The sequence below is a fragment of the Oncorhynchus mykiss genome, chromosome 27 (genome assembly GCF_057628025.1).
Source record: "Oncorhynchus mykiss isolate SJ-2025 chromosome 27, ASM5762802v1, whole genome shotgun sequence".
NCBI classification, from domain to species: domain Eukaryota; kingdom Metazoa; phylum Chordata; class Actinopteri; order Salmoniformes; family Salmonidae; genus Oncorhynchus; species Oncorhynchus mykiss.
Window position 1 is genome coordinate 47,205,001 of NC_143048.1, and position 26,648 is coordinate 47,231,648.

The 26,648-nt window shown below is 31.3% G+C and overlaps 1 protein-coding gene across 4 annotated transcripts in view; it reads right to left on the minus strand.

The window, feature by feature from the left end:
- cog6 (component of oligomeric golgi complex 6) overlaps positions 1-26,648 on the minus strand; it is a 233,091-nt gene that overhangs the window by 63,686 nt on the left and 142,757 nt on the right. For all 4 annotated transcript variants that reach the window (XM_090224018.1, XM_090224019.1, XM_036964969.2 and 1 more), the window contains 3 exons: positions 20,422-20,529; positions 3,640-3,693; positions 3,260-3,339 (listed from right to left, as the gene is read on the minus strand). In XM_090224018.1, the coding sequence (XP_090080144.1) occupies positions 3,260-3,339; positions 3,640-3,693; positions 20,422-20,529 (242 nt within the window). The remainder of the gene's footprint in view (positions 1-3,259; positions 3,340-3,639; positions 3,694-20,421; positions 20,530-26,648) is intronic.

Here is a 26,648-nt window from a genome sequence, read left to right on the forward strand (position 1 = left end):
CCGGACTTGAACCTGATCCAACATCTCTGGAGAGATCTGAACAAAAGCTGTGCAGCAACGCTCCCCATCCAACCTGACAGAGCTTGAGAGGATCTGTAGAGAAGAATAGGAGAAACTCTCCAAAATACAAATCTGCCAAGCATCATACCCAAGAAGACTCGATGCTGTAATCACTGTCAAAGGTGCTTTAACAAAGTACTAAGTAAAGGGTCTGATTTCTTATGTAAATGTGTTTTTTTTATTTTTTATAAATTAGCAAACATTTCTAAAAACCTGTTTTTGCTTTGTCGTCATGGGGTATTGTGATGTCATTATGGGGTATTGTGATGTCATTATGGGGTATTGTGATGTCGATTGATGAGGGACATTTAAGAAATTTAGAATAAGGCTGTAACGTAATAAAATGTGGAAAAATTCAAGGGGTCTGAATACTTTCTGAATGCACTGTATAGTAAGACGTGTGTGTGTGTGTGTGTGTGTGTGTGTGTATATAAAACCATTCTACAACTGAATCAGAGTTGTGCTGATCCTGTAAATGTAACTACCCCTCAGTGTTTCATGTTGTCCTCTCAAGTGTCACGCTCGGGGAGAACATCACGTGTTGTTAGGATGGCACTAAGTTGTTTGTGTGGGTAAGGAGAGGTGGTTGGGGTGGGGGTCGGAGAGAGAGGGGGGGGGGGGGGGGGTCAGAGAAAGGGTAAAACAGAGAGATGGAGGGAAAAAGCAGGTAGCGAGAGGGGGGGGGGTTAGGATACAAATAAAGAGAGAGATGGACCAGAAGGTAATTATTGGTGTCCTGCCAATCTATCAGTACTAGTGTGTGTGTGTGTGTGTGTGTGTGTGTGTGTGTGTGTGTGTGTGTGTTGTGTGTGTGTTGTGTGTGTGTTTCCATGAATAGAGAACATTATAAACCTGGGTGAGGTACACGAGCGCTGCTGCTCCTCAAGCTGCCTGCATTTCCCAGTAATGTGACTCACAGCACACAAACACACACACCCAAAGCAGCCTCACACTCCAATAGCAGACCCACATATACAACTAAAAGCATTAGCTCCTTAAACAAGAACAACAACACAAACACGTGTAGGGCCTCTCCTCTCTTAACGCTAGCTGTACTGGCCTCTCCTCTCTTAACGCTAGCTGTACTGGCCTCTCCTCTCTTAACGCTAGCTGTACTGGCCTCTCCTCTCTTAACGTTAGCTGTACTGGCCTCTCCTCTCTTAACGCTAGCTGTACTGGCCTCTCCTCTATTAACGCTAGCTGTACTGGCCTCTCCTCTCTTAACGTTAGCTGTACTGGCCTCTCCTCTCAACGCTAGCTGTACTGGCCTCTCCTCTCTTAACGCTAGCTGTACTGGCCTCTCCTCTCTTAACGCTAGCTGTACTGGCCTCTCCTCTCTTAACGCTAGCTGTACTGGCCTCTCCTCTCTTAACGTTAGCTGTACTGGCCTCTCCTCTCTTAACGCTAGCTGTACTGGCCTCTCCTCTCTTAACGCTAGCTGTACTGGCCTCTCCTCTCTTAACGCTAGCTGTACTGGCCTCTCCTCTCTTAACGCTAGCTGTACTGGCCTCTCCTCTCTTAACGCTAGCTGTACTGGCCTCTCCTCTCTTAACGCTAGCTGTACTGGCCTCTCCTCTCTTAACGCTAGCTGTACTGGCCTCTCCTCTCTTAACGCTAGCTGTACTGGCCTCTCCTCTCTTAACGCTAGCTGTACTGGCCTCTCCTCTCTTAACGCTAGCTGTACTGGCCTCTCCTCTCTTAACGCTAGCTGTACTGGCCTCTCCTCTCTTAACGCTAGCTGTACTGGCCTCTCCTCTCTTAACGCTAGCTGTACTGGCCTCTCCTCTCTTAACGCTAGCTGTACTGGCCTCTCCTCTCTTAACGCTAGCTGTACTGGCCTCTCCTCTCTTAACGCTAGCTGTACTGGCCTCTCCTCTCTTAACGCTAGCTGTACTAGGCTCCTTTCCTATGTTAGTGGTACTGAACCTCATGGAGAGCCTTGCAGTAGATAGAACTAAAACAAAGGGATAGTCATAGCAAGTTTAGACATTCTGGCCTCCAGCCTTGGAAACCAAAGATCAACACTGATTCAAATAAGAGGGCCCACATACAGTTGAAGTCGGAAGTTTACATACACTTAGGTTGGAGTCATTAAAACTCGTTTTTCAACCAATCCACAAATTCCATGTTAACAAACTATAGTTTTGGCAAGTCAGTTATGACATCTACTTTGTTCATGACACAAGTAATTTTTACAACAATTGTTTACAGACAGAGTATTTCACTTATAATTCACTGTATCACAATTCCAGTGGGTCAGAAGTTTACATACACTAAGTTGACTGTGCCTTTAAACAGCTTGGAAAATTCCAGAAAATTATGTCAGAAGCTTCTGATAGGCTAATTGACATAATTTGAGTCAATAGGAGGTGTACCTGTGGATGTATTTCAAGGCATACTTTCAAACTCAGTGCCTCTTTGCATTACATCATGGGAAAATCAAAAGAAATCAGCCAAGACCTCAGAAAAGTCTGGTTCATCCTTGGGAGCAATTTCCAAACGCCACTTTAATCTGTACAAACAATAGTACGTAAGTATAAACACCATGTGACCACGCAGCCGCCATACCACTCAGGAAGGAGACGAGTTCTGTCTCCTAGAGATGAACGTACTTTGGTGCGAAAAGTGCAAATTAATCCCAGAACAACAGCAAAGGACCTTGTGAAGATGCTGCAGGAAACAGGTACAAAAGTATCAATATCCACAGTAAAACGAGTCCTATATCGACATAACCTGAAAGGCCGCTCAGCAAGGAAGAAGTCACTGCACATGGGAACAAATATCAAACTTTTTGGAGAAATGTCCTCTGGTCTGATGAAACAAAAAATAGAACTGTTTGGCCATAATGACCACCGTTATGTTTGGAGGGAAAGGGGAGGCTTGCAAGTCGAAGAACACCATCCCAACCGTGAAGCACGGTGGTGGCAGCATCATGTTGTGGGGGTGCTTTGCAGCAGGAGGGACTGGTGCACTTATTATTCTGACATTTCACATTCTTAAAATAAAGTGGTGATCCTAACTGACCTAAAACAGGGAATTTTTACTAGGATTAAAATGTCAGGAATATGTGAAAAACTGAGTTTAAATGTATTTGCCTAAGGTGTATGTAAACTTCCGAAGTCAACTGTACACCTTTTAATGTTTTTCATGACCTCATCTTTAATTTGATCTGGTCTTATCTTATGGAAGGAGGACTCACTTGATGGCAGCACTGAGGAGGAAGTTGAGTTGAGACATCACCATGGTATCAGGAGAAGACAGGTAACGATCAAACTGGGTCTGAGGAGGAGAAAGAGGGAGAGAGAAAATAATGCCAATGTTTAGTCATAACTGTCAAACTCAAGAGTGAATCTTTAACTTTCACCTTACACAATATTAACACCCGATAGAGAGAATAACAGAACCAGTTTTACTCCTACTCTCCCTCTCCCTATTCCCACCTCCTCCCTCTCTTCCTCCTCCCTCTCCCTAATCCCACGTCCTCCTCCTCCCTCTCTTCCTCCTCCCTCTCCTCCCCCTCCTCCTCCTCCCTGGTCCTCTCCATGTGAATATAGTAGTGTTTAGGTGTAGCTAACTCACCATGGATGCTTTCAGAGAGGAGCTGTCCATACTGGGGAGGTTAGACAGAGGCCCCTGAAACACAGCAAAACACAAGAAATACACACAGCTAATGTGAGAGCAGCAGAGGGCCACAGCAACACAATGGGGGGGGGGGGGGGTGAACCTAACAAGAGATGGTGAAATGAAGGTCTCGCTCTGTGCTTCCATGTAAAACTAAAATAAAAGTGAAAATTTCCTCATTCCTTTTGGACACGACTGTATATTACTGCTGCTATATTACTGTTATATATTACTGTTATATATTACTGTTATATATTACTGTTATATATTACTGTTATATAATACTGCTGCTTTATTACTGTTATATAATACTGTTATATATTACTGTTATATATTACTGTTATATAATACTGCTGCTTTATTACTGTTATATATTACTGTTATATATTACTGTTATATATTACTGTTATATATTACTGCTGCTATATTACTGTTATATATTACTGTTATATATTACTGTTATATATTACTGTTATATAATACTGCTGCTTTATTACTGTTATATATTACTGTTATATATTACTGTTATATATTACTGCTGCTATATTACTGTTATATATATATTACTGTTATATATTACTGTTATACATTACTGGTATATATTACTGGTATATATTACTGTTATATATTACTGTTATATATATATTACTGTTATATATTACTGTTATACATTACTGGTATATATTACTGTTATATATTACTAGTATATATTACTGTTATATATTACTGTTATATATTACTGTTATACATTACTGGTATATATTACTGTTATATATTACTGTTATATATTACTGCTGCCATATTACTGTTATATATTACTGCTGCTATATTACTGTTATATATTACTGTTAAATATTACTGTTATATATTACTGCTGCTATATTACTGGTGCTTTATTACTGTTATATATTACTGTTATATATTACTGTTATATATTACTGTTATATATTACTGGTATATATTACTGTTATGTATTACTGTTATATATTACTGGTATATATTACTGCTGCTATATTACTGCTGCTTTATTACTGTTATATATTACTGTTATATACTACTGGTATATATTACTGCTGCTATATTACTGCTGCTATATTACTGTTATATATTACTGTTATATATTACTGTTATATATTACTGCTGCTATATTACTGTTATATATATATTACTGTTATATATTACTGCTGCTATATTACTGTTATATATTACTGTTATATATTACTGTTAAATATTACTGTTATATATTACTGTTATATATTACTGCTGCTTTATTACTGTTATATATTACTGTTATATATTACTGTTATATATTACTGTTATATATTACTGTTATATATTACTGCTGCTATATTACTGTTATATATTACTGTTATATATTACTGCTGCTTTATTACTGTTATATATTACTGTTATATATTACTGTTATATATTACTGTTATATATTACTGTTATATATTACTGTTATATATTACTGTTATATATTACTGCTGCTTTATTACTGTTATATATTACTGTTATATATTACTGCTGCTATATTACTGTTATATATTACTGTTATATATTACTGTTATATATTACTGCTGCTATATTACTGCTGCTATATTACTGTTATATATTACTGCTGCTATATTACTGTTATATATTACTGTTATATATTACTGTTATATAGTACTGCTGCTATATTACTGTTATATCGTACTGTTATATATTACTGTTATATATTACTGCTGCTTTATTACTGTTATATCGTACTGTTATATATTACTGCTGCTATATTACTGCTGCTATATTACTGTTTTATATTACTGTTATATATTACTGTTATATAGTACTGCTGCTATATTACTGTTATATATTACTGTTATATATTACTGTTATATAATACTGTTATATAGTACTGCTGCTATATTACTGCTGCTATATTACTGTTATATATTACTGTTATATATTACTGTTATATAGTACTGCTGCTATATTACTGCTGCTATATTACTGTTATATATTACTGCTGCTATATTACTGCTGCTATATTACTGCTGCTATATTACTGTTATATATTACTGCTGCTATATTACTGTTATATATTACTGTTATATATTACTGTTATATAGTACTGCTGCTATATTACTGTTATATATTACTGTTATATATTACTGTTATATATTACTGCTGCTATATTACTGTTATATCGTACTGTTATATATTACTGTTATATATTACTGCTGCTATATTACTGTTATATATTACTGTTATATATTACTGTTATATAGTACTGCTGCTATATTACTGTTACATATTACTGTTATATATTACTGTTATATAGTACTGCTGCTATATTACTGTTATATATTACTGTTATATATTACTGCTGCTATATTACTGTTATATATTACTGTTATATATTACTGTTATATAGTACTGCTGCTATATTACTGTTATATATTACTGTTATATATTACTGTTATATATTACTGCTGCTATATTACTGTTATATATTACTGTTACTATATTACTGTTATATATTACTGTTATATATTACTGCTGCTATATTACTGCTGCTATATTACTGTTATATATTACTGTTATATATTACTGTTATATATTACTGCTGCTATATTACTGTTATATATTACTGTTATATATTACTGTTATATATTACTGCTGCTATATTACTGCTGCTATATTACTGTTATATATTACTGCTGCTATATTACTGCTGCTATATTACTGTTGTATATTACTGTTGTATATTACTGCTGCTATATTACTGTTATATATTACTGTTATATATTACTGCTGCTATATTACTGTTATATATTACTGTTATATATTACTGTTATATATTACTGCTGCTATATTACATTTATATATTACTGCTGCTATATTACTGTTATATATTACTGTTATACATTACTGCTGCTATATTACTGTTATATATTACTGCTGCTATATTACTGTTATATATTACTGTTATATATTACTGCTGCTATATTACTGTTATATATTACTGTTATATATTACTGTTATATATTACTGCTGCTATATTACATTTATATATTACTGCTGCTATATTACATTTATATATTACTGCTGCTATATTACTGCTGCTATATTACATTTATATAATACTGCTGCTATATTACTGTTATATAATACTGTTATATATTACTGCTGCTATATTACTGTTATATATTACTGCTGCTATATTACATTTATATATTACTGCTGCTATATTACTGTTATATAATACTGTTATATATTACTGCTGCTATATTACTGTTATATATTACTGTTATATAATACTGCTGCTATTTTACTGTTATATAGTACTGATCGCAGACTACAGGAAAAGGCGGGCCGAACAGGCCCCCATTAACACCGACAGGGCTGTAGTGAAGCGGGTCGAGAGTTTCAAGTTCCTTGGTGTCCACATCACCAACAAACTATTATGGTCCTTGGTGTCCACATCACCAACAAACTAGAATGGTCCTTGGTGACCACATCACCAACAAACTAGAATGGTCCTTGGTGTCCACATCACCAACAAACTATCATGGTCCTTGGTGTCCACATCACCAACAAACTAGAATGGTCCTTGGTGTCCACATCACCAACAAACTAGAATGGTCCTTGGTGTCCACATCACCACCAAACTAGAATGGTCCTTGGTGTCCACATCACCAACAAACTATCATGGTCCTTGGTGTCCACATCACCAACAAACTATCATGGTCCTTGGTGTCCACATCACCAACAAACTATCATGGTCCTTGGTGTCCACATCACCAACAAACTATCACGGTCCTTGGTGTCCACATCACCAACAAACTAGAATGGTCCTTGGTGTCCACATCACCACCAAACTAGAATGGTCCTTGGTGTCCACATCACCAACAAACTATCATGGTCCTTGGTGTCCACATCACCAACAAACTATCATGGTCCTTGGTGTCCACATCACCAACAAACTATCATGGTCCTTGGTGTCCACATCACCAACAAACTATCACGGTCCTTGGTGTCCACATCACCAACAAACTATCATGGTCCCTGGTGTCCACATCACCAACAAACTATCATGGTCCTTGGTGTCCACATCACCAACAAACTATCATGGTCCTTGGTGTCCACATCACCAACAAACTATCATGGTCCTTGGTGTCCACATCAACAACAAACTATCATGGTCCTTGGTGTCCACATCAACAACAAACTCTCAAGATCCAAACACGCAAAGACAGTCGTGAAGAGGACACGTCCCTCAGGGGACTGAAAAGACTTGGTATAGGTCCCCAGATCCTCTTCACTTGCTGTCCCTCTTGTATTTTGTCAATAACTTTTGTCTAATTGATGAAATTTGCACTGAATTAATTTGAATATGTGTTGATTAATTTGTTCCATCAATAATGAATTAACTCACTTGGGCCAATCAAGACTGATGAACTAACGTATTTTAATTACGTATTTTTTTTCTAATCCACCAGTTGGTTGTGACTGTTGCTGGAGCGGAAGAGGACATTGGTGCTATGATGGACGGACAGACAATTACTTTACTAAGAGTCTAATCATGTGGTAACCATGACAACAGCTCGTCCGGAGTTATCAGGTAAACAATGGTGAAACGTAAAGAAGAATAAAGAGAAGGTAAAAAAAAGTGCTACATTATATTACTGTTATATATTACTGTTTTATATTACTACTGCTATATTATTGTTATATATTACTGTTATATATTACTGTTATATATTACTGTTATATATTACTGTTATATATTACTGTTATATATTACTGCTGCTATATTACTGTTATATATTACTGTTATATATTACTGTTATATATTACTACTGCTATATTACTGTTATATATTACTGTTATATATTACTACTGCTATATTACTGTTATATATTACTGTTATATATTACTGCTGCTATATTACTGTTATATATTACTGCTGCTATATTACTGTTATATATTACTGCTGCTATATTACTGTTATATATTACTGTTATATATTACTACTGCTATATTACTGTTATATATTACTGTTATATATTACTGCTGCTATATTACTGTTATATATTACTGTTATATATTACTGTTATATATTACTACTGCTATATTACTGTTATATATTACTGTTATATATTACTGTTATATATTACTACTGCTATATTACTGTTATATATTACTGCTGCTATATTACTGTTATATATTACTACTGCTATATTACTGTTATATATTACTGTTATATATTACTACTGCTATATTACTGTTATATATTACTGTTATATATTACTACTGCTATATTACTGTTATATATTACTGTTATATATTACTACTGCTATATTACTGTTATATATTACTGTTATATAATACTACTGCTATATTACTGTTATATATTACTGTTATATATTACTACTGCTATATTACTGTTATATATTACTGTTATATATTACTACTGCTATATTACTGTTATATATTACTGTTATATATTACTGCTGCTATATTACTGTTATATATTACTGTTATATATTACTGCTGCTATATTACTGTTATATATTACTGCTGCTATATTACTGTTATATATTACTGCTGCTATATTACTGTTATATATTACTGTTATATATTACTACTGCTATATTACTGTTATATATTACTGTTATATATTACTACTGCTATATTACTGTTATATATTACTGTTATATATTACTGTTATATATTACTGTTATATATTACTACTGCTATATTACTGCTATATATTACTGTTATATATTACTGCTGCTATATTACTGTTATATATTACTGCTGCTATATTACTGTTATATATTACTGTTATATATTACTGTTATATATTACTACTGCTATATTACTGTTATATATTACTGTTATATATTACTACTGCTATATTACTGTTATATATTACTGTTATATATTACTGTTATATATTACTGTTATATATTACTACTGCTATATTACTGTTATATATTACTGTTATATATTACTGCTGCTATATTACTGTTATATATTACTGCTGCTATATTACTGTTATATATTACTGCTGCTATATTACTGTTATATATTACTGTTATATATTACTACTGCTATATTACTGTTATATATTACTGTTATATATTACTGCTGCTATATTACTGTTATATATTACTGTTATATATTACTACTGCTATATTACTGTTATATATTACTGCTGCTATATTACTGTTATATATTACTGTTATATATTACTACTGCTATATTACTGTTATATATTACTGTTATATATTACTACTGCTATATTACTGTTATATATTACTGTTATATATTACTACTGCTATATTACTGTTATATATTACTGTTATATATTACTACTGCTATATTACTGTTATATATTACTGTTATATAATACTACTGCTATATTACTGTTATATATTACTGTTATATATTACTGTTATATATTACTGTTATATATTACTACTGCTATATTACTGTTATATATAAACTGTTATATATTACTGCTGCTATATTACTGTTATATATTACTGTTATATATTACTACTGCTATATTACTGTTATATATTACTGCTGCTATATTACTGTTATATATTACTGTTATATATTACTACTGCTATATTACTGTTATATATTACTGTTATATATTACTACTGCTATATTACTGTTATATATTACTGTTATATATTACTACTGCTATATTACTGTTATATATTACTGTTATATATTACTACTGCTATATTACTGTTATATATTACTGTTATATAATACTACTGCTATATTACTGTTATATATTACTGTTATATATTACTGTTATATAATACTGTTATATATTACTGTTACTATATTACTGCTGCTATAATACTGTTATATAATACTGTTATATATTACTACTGCTATATTACTTTTATATATTACTGCTGCTATATTACTGTTATATAATACTGTTATATATTACTGTTATATATTACTGCTGCTATATTACTGTTATATATTACTGTTATATATTACTACTGCTATATTACTGTTATATATTACTGTTATATATTACTACTGCTATATTACTGTTATATATTACTGTTATATATTACTACTGCTATATTACTGTTATATATTACTGCTGCTATATTACTGTTATATAATACTGTTATATAACTGTTATATATTACTACTGCTATTTTACTGTTATATATTACTGCTGCTATATTACTGTTATATAATACTGTTATATATTACTGTTACTATATTACTGCTGCTATAATACTGTTATATAATACTGTTATATATTACTACTGCTATATTACTTTTATATATTACTGCTGCTATATTACTGTTATATAATACTGTTATATATTACTGTTATATATTACTGTTATATAATACTGCTGCTTTATTACTGTTATATATTACTGTTATATATTACTGTTATATATTACTGTTATATATTACTGTTACATAATACTGCTGCTTTATTACTGTTATATATTACTGTTATATATTACTGTTATATATTACTGCTGCTATATTACTGTTATATATTACTACTGCTATATTACTGTTATATATTACTGTTATATATTACTACTGCTATATTACTGTTATATATTACTGTTATATAATACTACTGCTATATTACTGTTATATATTACTGTTATATATTACTACTGCTATATTACTGTTATATATTACTGTTATATATTACTACTGCTATATTACTGTTATATATTACTGTTATATATTACTGCTGCTATATTACTGTTATATATTACTGTTATATATTACTACTGCTATATTACTGTTATATATTACTGCTGCTATATTACTGTTATATATTACTGTTATATATTACTATTGCTATATTACTGTTATATATTACTGTTATATATTACTACTGCTATATTACTGTTATATATTACTGTTATATATTACTACTGCTATATTACTGTTATATATTACTGCTGCTATATTACTGTTATATAATACTGTTATATAACTGTTATATATTACTACTGCTATTTTACTGTTATATATTACTGCTGCTATATTACTGTTATATAATACTGTTATATATTACTGTTACTATATTACTGCTGCTATAATACTGTTATATAATACTGTTATATATTACTACTGCTATATTACTTTTATATATTACTGCTGCTATATTACTGTTATATAATACTGTTATATATTACTGTTATATATTACTGTTATATAATACTGCTGCTTTATTACTGTTATATATTACTGTTATATATTACTGTTATATATTACTGTTACATAATACTGCTGCTTTATTACTGTTATATATTACTGTTATATATTACTGTTATATATTACTGCTGCTATATTACTGTTATATATATATTACTGTTATATATTACTGTTATACATTACTGGTATATATTACTGTTATATATTACTGGTATATATTACTGTTATATATTACTGTTATATATATATTACTGTTATATATTACTGTTATACATTACTGGTATATATTACTGTTATATATTACTGGTATATATTACTGTTATATATTACTGTTATACATTACTGGTATATATTACTGTTATATATTACTGTTATATATTACTGTTATATATTACTGCTGCCATATTACTGTTATATATTACTGCTGCTATATTACTGTTAAATATTACTGTTATATATTACTGCTGCTATATTACTGGTGCTTTATTACTGTTATATATTACTGTTATATATTACTGTTATATATTACTGTTATATATTACTGTTATATATTACTGTTATATATTACTGGTATATATTACTGCTGCTATATTACTGCTGCTTTATTACTGTTATATATTACTGTTATATATTACTGGTATATATTACTGCTGCTATATTACTGCTGCTATATTACTGTTATATATTACTGTTATATATTACTGTTATATATTACTGCTGCTATATTACTGTTATATATATATATTACTGTTATATATTACTGTTATATATTACTGCTGCTATATTACTGTTAAATATTACTGTTATATATTACTGTTATATATTACTGCTGCTTTATTACTGTTATATATTACTGTTATATATTACTGTTATATATTACTGTTATATATTACTGCTGCTATATTACTGTTATATATATATTACTGTTATATATTACTGTTATATATTACTGCTGCTATATTACTGTTATATATATATATATATATTACTGTTATATATTACTGCTGCTATATTACTGTTATATATTACTGCTGCTATATTACTGTTATATATATATTACTGTTATATATTACTGTTATATATTACTGCTGTTAAATTACTGTTATATATATATATATTACTGTTATATATTACTGCTGCTATATTACTGTTATATATTACTGTTATATATTACTGTTATATATTACTGCTGCTTTATTACTGTTATATATTACTGTTATATATTACTGTTATATATTACTGCTGCTATATTACTGTTATATATTACTGTTATATATTACTGTTATATATTACTGTTATATATTACTGTTATATATTACTGTTATATATTACTACTGCTATATTACTGCTGCTATATTACTGTTATATATTACTGCTGCTATATTACTGTTTTATATTACTGTTATATATTACTGTTATATATTACTGCTGCTATATTACTGTTATATATTACTGTTATATATTACTGTTATATATTACTGTTATATATTACTGTTATATATTACTGTTATATTACTGCTGCTTTATTACTGTTATATATTACTGTTATATATTACTGTTATATATTACTGCTGCTATATTACTGTTATATATTACTGTTATATATTACTGTTATATATTACTGCTGCTTTATTACTGTTATATATTACTGTTATATATTACTGTTATATATTACTGTTATATATTACTGCTGCTATATTACTGCTGCTATATTACTGTTATATATTACTGCTGCTATATTACTGCTGCTATATTACTGTTGTATATTACTGCTGCTATATTACTGCTGCTATATTACTGTTTTATATTACTGCTGCTATATTACTGTTATGTATTACTGTTATATATTACTGTTATATAGTACTGCTGCTATATTACTGTTATATATTACTGTTATATATTACTGTTATATAGTACTGCTGCTATATTACTGTTATATATTACTGTTATATATTACTGTTATATATTACTGCTGCTATATTACTGTTTTATATTACTGCTGCTATATTACTGTTATATATTACTGCAGCTATATTACTGCTGCTATATTACTGTTATATATTACTGCTGCTATATTACTGTTATATATTACTGCTGCTATATTACTGTTTTATATTACTGCTGCTATATTACTGTTATATATTACTGTTATATATTACTGTTATATATTACTGCTGCTATATTACTGCTGCTATATTACTGTTATATATTACTGCTGCTATATTACTGTTATATATTACTGCTGCTATATTACTGCTGCTATATTACTGTTGTATATTACTGCTGCTATATTACTGTTTTATATTACTGCTGCTATATTACTGTTATGTATTACTGTTATATATTACTGTTATATAGTACTGCTGCTATATTACTGTTATATATTACTGTTATATATTACTGTTATATAGTACTGCTGCTATATTACTGTTATATATTACTGTTATATATTACTGTTATATATTACTGCTGCTATATTACTGTTTTATATTACTGCTGCTATATTACTGTTATATATTACTGCAGCTATATTACTGCTGCTATATTACTGTTATATATTACTGCTGCTATATTACTGTTATATATTACTGCTGCTATATTACTGTTTTATATTACTGCTGCTATATTACTGTTATATATTACTGTTATATATTACTGTTATATATTACTGCTGCTATATTACTGCTGCTATATTACTGTTATATATTACTGCTGCTATATTACTGCTGCTATATTACTGTTGTATATTACTGTTATATATTACTGCTGCTATATTACTGTTATATATTATTGTTATATATTACTGCTGCTATATTACTGTTATATATTACTGTTATATATTACTGCTGCTATATTACATTTATATATTACTGCTGCTATATTACTGTTATATATTACTGTTATACATTACTGCTGCTATATTACTGTTATATATTACTGCTGCTATATTACTGTTATATATTACTGTTATATATTACTGCTGCTATATTACTGTTATATATTACTGTTATATATTACTGTTATATATTACTGCTGCTATATTACATTTATATATTACTGCTGCTATATTACATTTATATATTACTGCTGCTATATTACTGCTGCTATATTACATTTATATAATACTGCTGCTATATTACTGTTATATATTACTGCTGCTATATTACATTTATATATTACTGCTGCTATATTACTGTTATATAATACTGTTATATATTACTGCTGCTATATTACTGTTATATATTACTGTTATATAATACTGCTGCTATTTTACTGTTATATAGTACTGATCGCAGACTACAGGAAAAGGCGGGCCGAACAGGCCCCCATTAACACCGACAGGGCTGTAGTGAAGCGGGTCGAGAGTTTCAAGTTCCTTGGTGTCCACATCACCAACAAACTATTATGGTCCTTGGTGTCCACATCACCAACAAACTAGAATGGTCCTTGGTGACCACATCACCAACAAACTAGAATGGTCCTTGGTGTCCACATCACCAACAAACTATCATGGTCCTTGGTGTCCACATCACCAACAAACTAGAATGGTCCTTGGTGTCCACATCACCAACAAACTAGAATGGTCCTTGGTGTCCACATCACCAACAAACTATCATGGTCCTTTGTGTCCACATCACCAACAAACTAGAATGGTCTTTTGTGTCCACATCACCAACAAACTATCATGGTCCTTGGTGTTCACATCACCAACATACTAGAATGGTCCTTGGTGTCCACATCACCAACAAACTAGAATGGTCCTTGGTGTCCATATCACCAACAAACTATCATGGTCCTTGGTGTCCACATCACCAACAAACTATCATGGTCCTTGGTATCCACATCACCAACAAACTATCATGGTCCTTGGTGTCCACATCACCAACAAACTATCATGGTCCTTGGTGTCCACATCACCAACAAACTATCATGGTCCTTGGTGTCCACATCACCAACAAACTATCATGGTCCTTGGTGTCCACATCACCAACAAACAATCATGGTCCTTGGTGTCCACATCACCAACAAACTATCATGGTCCTTGGTGTCCACATCACCAACAAACTAGAATGGTCCTTGGTGTCCACATCACCAACAAACTATCATGGTCCTTGGTGTCCACATCACCAACAAACTATCATGGTCCTTGATGTCCACATCACCAACAAACTATCATGGTCCTTGGTGTCCACATCACCAACAAACTATCATGGTCCTTGGTGTCCACATCACCAACAAACTATCATGGTCCCTGGTGTCCACATCAACAACAAACTATCATGGTCCTTGATGTCCACATCAACAACAAACTCTCAAGATCCAAACACACAAAGACAGTCGTGAAGAGGACACGTCCCTCAGGGGACTGAAAAGACTTGGTATAGGTCCCCAGATCCTCTTCACTTGCTGTCCCTCTTGTATTTTGTCAATAACTTTTGTCTAATTGATGAAATTTGCACTGAATTAATTTGAATATGTGTTGATTAATTTGTTCCATCAATAATGAATTAACTCACTTGGGCCAATCAAGACTGATGAACTAACGTATTTTAATTACGTATTTTTTTTCTAATCCCCCAGTTGGTTGTGACTGTTGCTGGAGCGGAAGAGGACATTGGTGCTATGATGGACGGACAGACAATTACTTTACTAAGAGTCTAATCATGTGGTAACCATGACAATATCTCGTCCGGAGTTATCAGGTAAACAATGGTGAAAAGAAAAGAAGACTAAAGAGAAGGTAAAAAAAAGTGCTACATTATATTACTGTTATATATTACTGTTATATATTACTGTTATATATTACTGTTATATATTACTGTTATATATTACTGTTATATATTACTACTGCTATATTACTGTTATATATTACTGTTATATATTACTACTGCTATATTACTGTTATATATTACTGTTATATATTACTGTTATATATTACTGTTATATATTACTACTGCTATATTACTGTTATATATTACTGTTATATATTACTGCTGCTATATTACTGTTATATATTACTGCTGCTATATTACTGTTATATATTACTGCTGCTATATTACTGTTATATATTACTGTTATATATTACTACTGCTATATTACTGTTATATATTACTGTTATATATTACTGCTGCTATATTACTGTTATATATTACTGTTATATATTACTACTGCTATATTACTGTTATATATTACTGCTGCTATATTACTGTTATATATTACTGTTATATATTACTACTGCTATATTACTGTTATATATTACTGTTATATATTACTACTGCTATATTACTGTTATATATTACTGTTATATATTACTACTGCTATATTACTGTTATATATTACTGTTATATATTACTACTGCTATATTACTGTTATATATTACTGTTATATAATACTACTGCTATATTACTGTTATATATTACTGTTATATATTACTACTGCTATATTACTGTTATATATTACTGTTATATATTACTACTGCTATATTACTGTTATATATTACTGTTATATATTACTGCTGCTATATTACTGTTATATATTACTGTTATATATTACTGCTGCTATATTACTGTTATATATTACTGCTGCTATATTACTGTTATATATTACTGCTGCTATATTACTGTTATATATTACTGTTATATATTACTACTGCTATATTACTGTTATATATTACTGTTATATATTACTACTGCTATATTACTGTTATATATTACTGTTATATATTACTGTTATATATTACTGTTATATATTACTACTGCTATATTACTGTTATATATTACTGTTATATATTACTGCTGCTATATTACTGTTATATATTACTGTTATATATTACTGTTATATATTACTACTGCTATATTACTGTTATATATTACTGTTATATATTACTACTGCTATATTACTGTTATATATTACTGTTATATATTACTGTTATATATTACTGTTATATATTACTACTGCTATATTACTGTTATATATTACTGTTATATATTACTGCTGCTATATTACTGTTATATATTACTGCTGCTATATTACTGTTATATATTACTGCTGCTATATTACTGTTATATATTACTACTGCTATATTACTGTTATATATTACTGTTATATATTACTGCTGCTATATTACTGTTATATATTACTGTTATATATTACTACTGCTATATTACTGTTATATATTACTGCTGCTATATTACTGTTATATATTACTGTTATATATTACTACTGCTATATTACTGTTATATATTACTGTTATATATTACTACTGCTATATTACTGTTATATATTACTGTTATATATTACTACTGCTATATTACTGTTATATATTACTGTTATATATTACTACTGCTATATTACTGTTATATATTACTGTTATATAATACTACTGCTATATTACTGTTATATATTACTGTTATATATTACTACTGCTGCTATATTACTGTTATATATTACTGCTGCTGTTATATATTACTGTTATATATTACTGCTGCTATATTACTGTTATATATTACTGTTCTATATTACTGTTATATATTACTGTTATATATTACTGTTACATATTACTGCTGCTATATTACTGTTATATATTACTGTTATATATTACTGTTATATATTACTGTTATATATTACTGCTGCTATATTACTGTTATATATTACTGTTATATAATACTGCTGCTATATTACTGTTATATATTACTGTTATATATTACTGCTGCTATATTACTGTTATATAATACTGTTGCTATATTACTGTTATATATTACTGCTGCTATATTACTGTTATATACTACTGCTGCTATATTACTGTTATATAATACTGTTGCTATATTACTGTTATATAATACTGTTGCTATATTACTGTTATATATTACTGTTATATATTACTGTTATATAATACTGCTGCTATATTACTGTTATATATATACTGTTATATAATACTGCTGCTATATTACTGTTATATATTACTGTTATATATTACTGCTGCTATATTACTGTTATATAATACTGTTGCTATATTACTGTTATATATTACTGTTGCTATATTACTGTTATATATTACTGTTATATAATACTGCTGCTATATTACTGTTATATATTACTGTTATATAATACTGCTGCTATATTACTGTTATATAATACTGTTGCTATATTACTGTTATATATTACTGTTATATATTACTGCTGCTATATTACTGTTATATAATACTGTTGCTATATTACTGTTATATATTACTGCTGCTATATTACTGCTATATAATACTGTTGCTATATTACTGATATATATTACTGTTATATATTACTGCTGCTATATTACTGTTATATATTACTGCTGCTATATTACTGCTATATAATACTGTTTCTATATTACTGTTATATATTACTGTTATATATTACTGCTGCTATAATACTGTTATATAATACTGTTTCTATATTACTGTTATATATTACTGTTATATATTACTGTTATATATTACTGCTATATATTACTGTTATATAATACTGTTTCTATATTACTGTTATATATTACTGCTATATAATACTGTTGCTATATTACTGATATATATTACTGTTATATATTACTGCTGCTATAATACTGTTATATAATACTGTTGCTATATTACTGTTATATATTACTGCTGCTATATTACTGCTATATAATACTGTTGCTATATTACTGATATATATTACTGTTATATATTACTGCTGCTATATTACTGTTATATATTACTGCTGCTATATTACTGCTATATAATACTGTTTCTATATTACTGTTATATATTACTGTTATATATTACTGCTGCTATATTACTGTTATATAATACTGTTTCTATATTACTGTTATATATTACTGCTATATAATACTGTTGCTATATTACTGATATATATTACTGTTATATATTACTGCTGCTATAATACTGTTATATAATACTGTTTCTATATTACTGTTATATAATACTGTTTCTATATTACTGTTATATATTACTGCTGCTATATCACTGTTATATATTACTGCTGCTATAATACTGTTATATATTACTGCTATATAATACTGTTGCTATATTACTGATATATATTACTGCTGCTATAATACTGTTATATATTACTGCTATATAATACTGTTGCTATATTACTGATATATATTACTGTTATATATTACTGTTATATATTACTGTTATATATTACTGTTTCTATATTACTGTTATATAATACTGTTTCTATATTACTGTTATATATTACTGTTGCTATATTACTGTTATATATTACTGCTGCTATAATACTGTTATATATTACTGCTATATAATACTGTTGCTATATTACTGATATATATTACTGTTATATATTACTGTTATATATTACTGTTATATATTACTGTTTCTATATTACTGTTATATAATACTGTTTCTATATTACTGTTATATATTACTGCTGCTATATCACTGTTATATATAACTGCTGCTATGTTACTGGTATGTGGTGTGGATTGTGGTGTGGTGTGTAAAGGAGTGAGTGAGCGAATCTAACCAGTTCTGGGCTGTGCTGCTGTACACAGCTGTAGATGTAACTCAGTCCAGCACGGGTCAGAACGAACGAAGCCTGTTCGTTGATCAGCGTGTCCAGGTGAGCTTCAATCTGGAGAGGAGGAGGAAGAGATGAGAAAACAGAAGAGAGGAGGAGGAGAGGATGGGAGAGGAGGAAGAGAGGAGTAGCGGATGGTAGGATGGGAGAGGAGGATGGGAGAGCAGAGGAGGATGGGTGATAAGGAGAGGAGAGAAGGAGATAAGGAGAGGAGAGAAGGATGAGAGGACAGTAGGATGGGAGAGGAGAGGAGGATGGGAGACAAGGAGAGGAGAGAAGGAGATAAGGAGAGGAGAGAAGGATGAGAGGACAGTAGGATGGGAGATAAGGAGAGGAGAGGATGAGAGGACAGTAGGATGGGAGAGGAGAGGAGAGGATGATAGGAGAGGAGAGGACAGTAGGATGGGAGAGGAGGATGGAAGAGAAGAGGATGATAGGAGATACAGAGAGGAGAAAAGGATGGGAGATAAGGAGAAGAAAGGATGACAGGACAGTAGGATGGGAGATAAGGAGACGAAAGGATGAGAGGACAGTAGGATGGGAGAGGAGAGGATGATGGGAGATAAGGAGAGGAGAGGACAGAAGTAGGGAAACAGAGAGTCAGACAGGCTGGCTACTAACACAATACATACTGTTTCTAGTACAATGTCTATCTCAGTCACTATTGTAGATGAATGGCACTCGTGGTTAATTGAACAGCATTATAAAGTCCTTATAATGAGGGATAGAGTGGGACTCTGGGTGCTCCAACATCAACAGCAGACACACATCATCTGAAACACAGTATAATATTCTCTATATTCTCATTATACCTCTGGAAGACTGAGTGCATCCCAAATGGCACCCTATTCCCTATGTAGTGCACTACTTTAGACCAGAGCCATATTCCCTATGTAGTGCACTACTTTAGACCAGGGCCTATAGCCAAATGGCACCCTATTCCCTATGTAGTGCACTACTTTAGACCAGAGCCATATTCCCTATGCAGTGCACTACTTTAGACCAGACCCATATTCCCTATGTAGTGCACTACTATAGACCAAAGCCCTATTCCCTATGTAGTGCACTACTTTAGACCAGAGCCCTATTCCCTATATAGTGCACTACTTTAGACCAGAGCCCTATTCCCTATATAGTGCACTACTTTAGACCAGAGCCCTATTCCCTATGTAGTGCACTACTTTAGACCAGAGCCCTATTCCCTATATAGTGCACTACTTTAGACCAGAGGCCTATTCCCTATGTAGTGCACTACTTTAGACCAGAGCCCTATTCCCTATATAGTGCACTACTTTAGACCAGAGCCCTATTCCCTATGTAGTGCACTACTTTAGACCAGAGCCCTATTCCCTATACAGTGCACTACTTTAGACCAGAGGCCTATTACCTATGTAGTGCACTACTTTAGACCAGAGCCCTATTCCCTATATAGTGCACTACTTTAGACCAGAGCCCTATGTAGTGCACTACTTTAGACCAGAGCCCTGTGTAGTGCACTACTTTAGACCAGAGCCCTGTGTAGTGCACTACTTTAGACCAGAGCCCTATGTAGTGCACTACTTTAGACCAGAGCCCTATGTAGTGCACTACTTTAGACCAGGGGGCATATGCACACAGCATAAAAGCATTTATTAACTGGGTGGGGTCGAGCCCTGAATGCTGATTGGCTGACAGCCGTGGTATATCAGACTGTATACCACGGGTATGACAGAACATGTATTTTTACTGCTCTGATTACGTTGGTAACCAGTTCATAACAGCAATAAGGCATCTCAGGGGTTTGTGGTATATGGCCAATATACCACGGCTAAGGGCTGTGTCCAGGCTGTACTCCACGTTGCGTCGTGTGTAAGAACAGCCCTTAGCAGTGGTATATTGGTCATATATCACACCTCATCAGGCCTTAATGTTTAATTATACTCCTGACACACTTCCAACTCTCACTACAGCATGATTGTCCTTTGTCTGACAGAGACAATATGAAATCCTATTTACTCCAATGCGAAGTATGGAACACGACACAATAGAACACTTTTCAAATTCACAGCTATCATGAGAATGAACTGACCTGGGCTGTAGTCTGACCTGGGCTGTAGTCTGACCTGGGCTGTAGTCTGACCTGGGCTGTGGTCTGACCTAGGCTGTAGTCTGACCTGGGCTGTGGTCTGACCTGGGCTGTGGTCTGACCTGGGCTGTGGTCTGGCCTGGGCTGTGGTCTGACCTGGGCTGTGGTCTGACCTGGGCTGTGGTCTGACCTGGGCTGTAGTCTGACCTGGGCTGTAGTCTGACCTGGGCTGTGGTCTATTTCAAACAGTATCATGTCTAGAGTCACCGTGTTCACCCCCGTACATTGATTTACAACAACGACTTGAATTAGTGGTGCTTACGTCATCAATTTAATGTTACTACGGCTACTGTTGTCTGAACAGAATACATCATGTATTTAATGTTACTATGGCTACTGTTGTTGGAACAGAATACATCATGTATTTAATGTTACTATGGCTACTGTTGTTGGAACAGAATACATCATGTATTTAATGTTACTATGGCTACTGTTGTTGGAATAGAATACATCATGTATTTAATGTTACTATGGCTACTGTTCTAGAACAGAATACATAATGTATTTAATGTTACTATGGCTACTGTTCTGGAACAGAATACATCATGTATTTAATGTTACTATGGCTACTGTTCTAGAACAGAATACATCATGTATTTAATGTTACTATGGCTACTGTTCTGGAACAGAATACATCATGTATTTAATGTTACTATGGCTACTGTTCTAGAACAGAATACATCATGTATTTAATGTTACTATGGCTACTGTTGTTGGAACAGAATACATCATGTATTTAATGTTACTATGGCTACTGTTGTTGGAATAGAATACATCATGTATTTAATGTTACTATGGCTACTGTTCTAGAACAGAATACATCATGTATTTAATGTTACTATGGCTACTGTTCTGGAACAGAATACATCATGTATTTAATGTTACTATGGCTACTGTTCTAGAACAGAATACATCATGTATTTAATGTTACTATGGCTACTGTTCTGGAACAGAATACATCATGTATTTAATGTTACTATGGCTACTGTTCTAGAACAGAATACATCATGTATTTAATGTTACTATGGCTACTGTTGTTGGAATAGAATACATCATGTATTTAATGTTACTATGGCTACTGTTCTAGAACAGAATACATCATGTATTTAATGTTACTATGGCTACTGTTCTGGAACAGAATACATCATGTATTTAATGTTACTATGGCTACTGTTCTGGAACAGAACACATCATGTATTTAATGTTACTATGGCTACTGTTCTAGAACAGAATACATCATGTATTTAATGTTACTATGGCTACTGTTGTTGAAACAGAATACATCATGTATTTAATGTTACTATGGCTACTGTTCTAGAACAGAATACATCATGTATTTAATGTTACTATGGCTACTGTTCTAGAACAGAATACATCATGTATTTAATGTTACTATGGCTACTGTTCTAGAACAGAATACATCATGTATTTAATGTTACTATGGCTACTGTTGTTGAAACAGAATACATCATGTATTTAATGTTACTATGGCTACTGTTCTAGAACAGAATACATCATGTATTTAATGTTACTATGGCTACTGTTGTTGAAACAGAATACATCATGTATTTAATGTTACTATGGCTACTGTTCTAGAACAGAATACATCATGTATTTAATGTTACTACGGCTACTGTTCTGGAACAGAATACATAATGTATTTAATGTTACTATGGCTACTGTTCTAGAACAGAATACATCATGTATTTAATGTTACTATGGCTACTGTTGTTGGAACAGAATACATCATGTATTTAATGTTACTATGGCTACTGTTCTAGAACAGAATACATCATGTATTTAATGTTACTATGGCTACTGTTGTTGGAACAGAATACATCATGTATTTAATGTTACTATGGCTACTGTTCTGGAACAGAATACATCATGTATTTAATGTTACTATGGCTACTGTTCTGGAACAGAATACATCATGTATTTAATGTTACTATGGCTACTGTTCTGGAACAGAATACATCATGTATTTAATGTTACTATGGCTACTGTTGTTGGAACAGAATACATCATGTATTTAATGTTACTATGGCTACTGTTGTTGGAACAGAATACATCATGTATTTAATGTTACTATGGCTACTGTTCTGGAACAGAATACATAATGTATTTAATGTTACTATGGCTACTGTTCTGGAACAGAATACATCATGTATTTAATGTTACTATGGCTACTGTTCTGGAACAGAATACATCATGTATTTAATGTTACTATGGCTACTGTTCTAGAACAGAATACATCATGTATTTAATGTTACTATGGCTACTGTTGTTGGAACAGTATACATCATGAATTTAATGTTACTATGGCTACTGTTCTAGAACAGAATACATCATGTATTTAATGTTACTATGGCTACTGTTCTAGAACAGAATACATCATGTATTTAATGTTACTATGGCTACTGTTCTAGAACAGAATACATAATGTATTTAATGTTACTATGGCTACTGTTCTAGAACAGAATACATCATGTATTTAATGTTACTATGGCTACTGTTGTTGGAACAGAATACATCATGTATTTAATGTTACTATGGCTACTGTTCTGGAACAGAATACATCATGTATTTAATGTTACTATGGCTACTGTTCTGGAACAGAATACATCATGTATTTAATGTTACTATGGCTACTGTTGTTGGAACAGAATACATCATGTATTTAATGTTACTATGGCTACTGTTGTTGGAACAGAATACATCATGTATTTAATGTTACTATGGCTACTGTTCTAGAACAGAATACATCATGTATTTAATGTTACTATGGCTACTGTTCTGGAACAGAATACATCATGTATTTAATGTTACTATGGCTACTGTTGTTGGAACAGAATACATCATGTATTTAATGTTACTATGGCTACTGTTGTTGGAACAGAATACATCATGTATTTAATGTTACTATGGCTACTGTTCTAGAACAGAATACATCATGTATTTAATGTTACTATGGCTACTGTTGTTGGAACAGAATACATCATGTATTTAATGTTACTATGGCTACTGTTGTTGGAACAGAATACATCTTGTATTTAATGTTACTATGGCTACTGTTCTGGAACAGAATACATCATGTATTTAATGTTACTATGGCTACTGTTCTGGAACAGAATACATCATGTATTTAATGTTACTATGGCTACTGTTCTAGAACAGAATACATCATGTATTTAATGTTACTATGGCTACTGTTCTAGAACAGAATACATCATGTATTTAATGTTACTATGGCTACTGTTGTTGGAACAGAATACATCATGTATTTAATGTTACTATGGCTACTGTTGTTGGAACAGAATACATCATGTATTTAATGTTACTATGGCTACTGTTCTAGAACAGAATACATCATGTATTTAATGTTACTATGGCTACTGTTGTTGGAACAGAATACATCATGTATTTAATGTTACTATGGCTACTGTTGTTGGAACAGAATACATCTTGTATTTAATGTTACTATGGCTACTGTTCTGGAACAGAATACATCATGTATTTAATGTTACTATGGCTACTGTTCTGGAACAGAATACATCATGTATTTAATGTTACTATGGCTACTGTTCTAGAACAGAATACATCATGTATTTAATGTTACTATGGCTACTGTTCTAGAACAGAATACATCATGTATTTAATGTTACTATGGCTACTGTTGTTGGAACAGTATACATCATGAATTTAATGTTACTATGGCTACTGTTCTAGAACAGAATACATCATGTATTTAATGTTACTATGGCTACTGTTCTAGAACAGAATACATCATGTATTTAATGTTACTATGGCTACTGTTCTAGAACAGAATACATCATGTATTTAATGTTACTATGGCTACTGTTGTTGGAACAGTATACATCATGAATTTAATGTTACTATGGCTACTGTTCTAGAACAGAATACATCATGTATTTAATGTTACTATGGCTACTGTTCTAGAACAGAATACATCATGTATTTAATGTTACTATGGCTACTGTTCTAGAACAGAATACATAATGTATTTAATGTTACTATGGCTACTGTT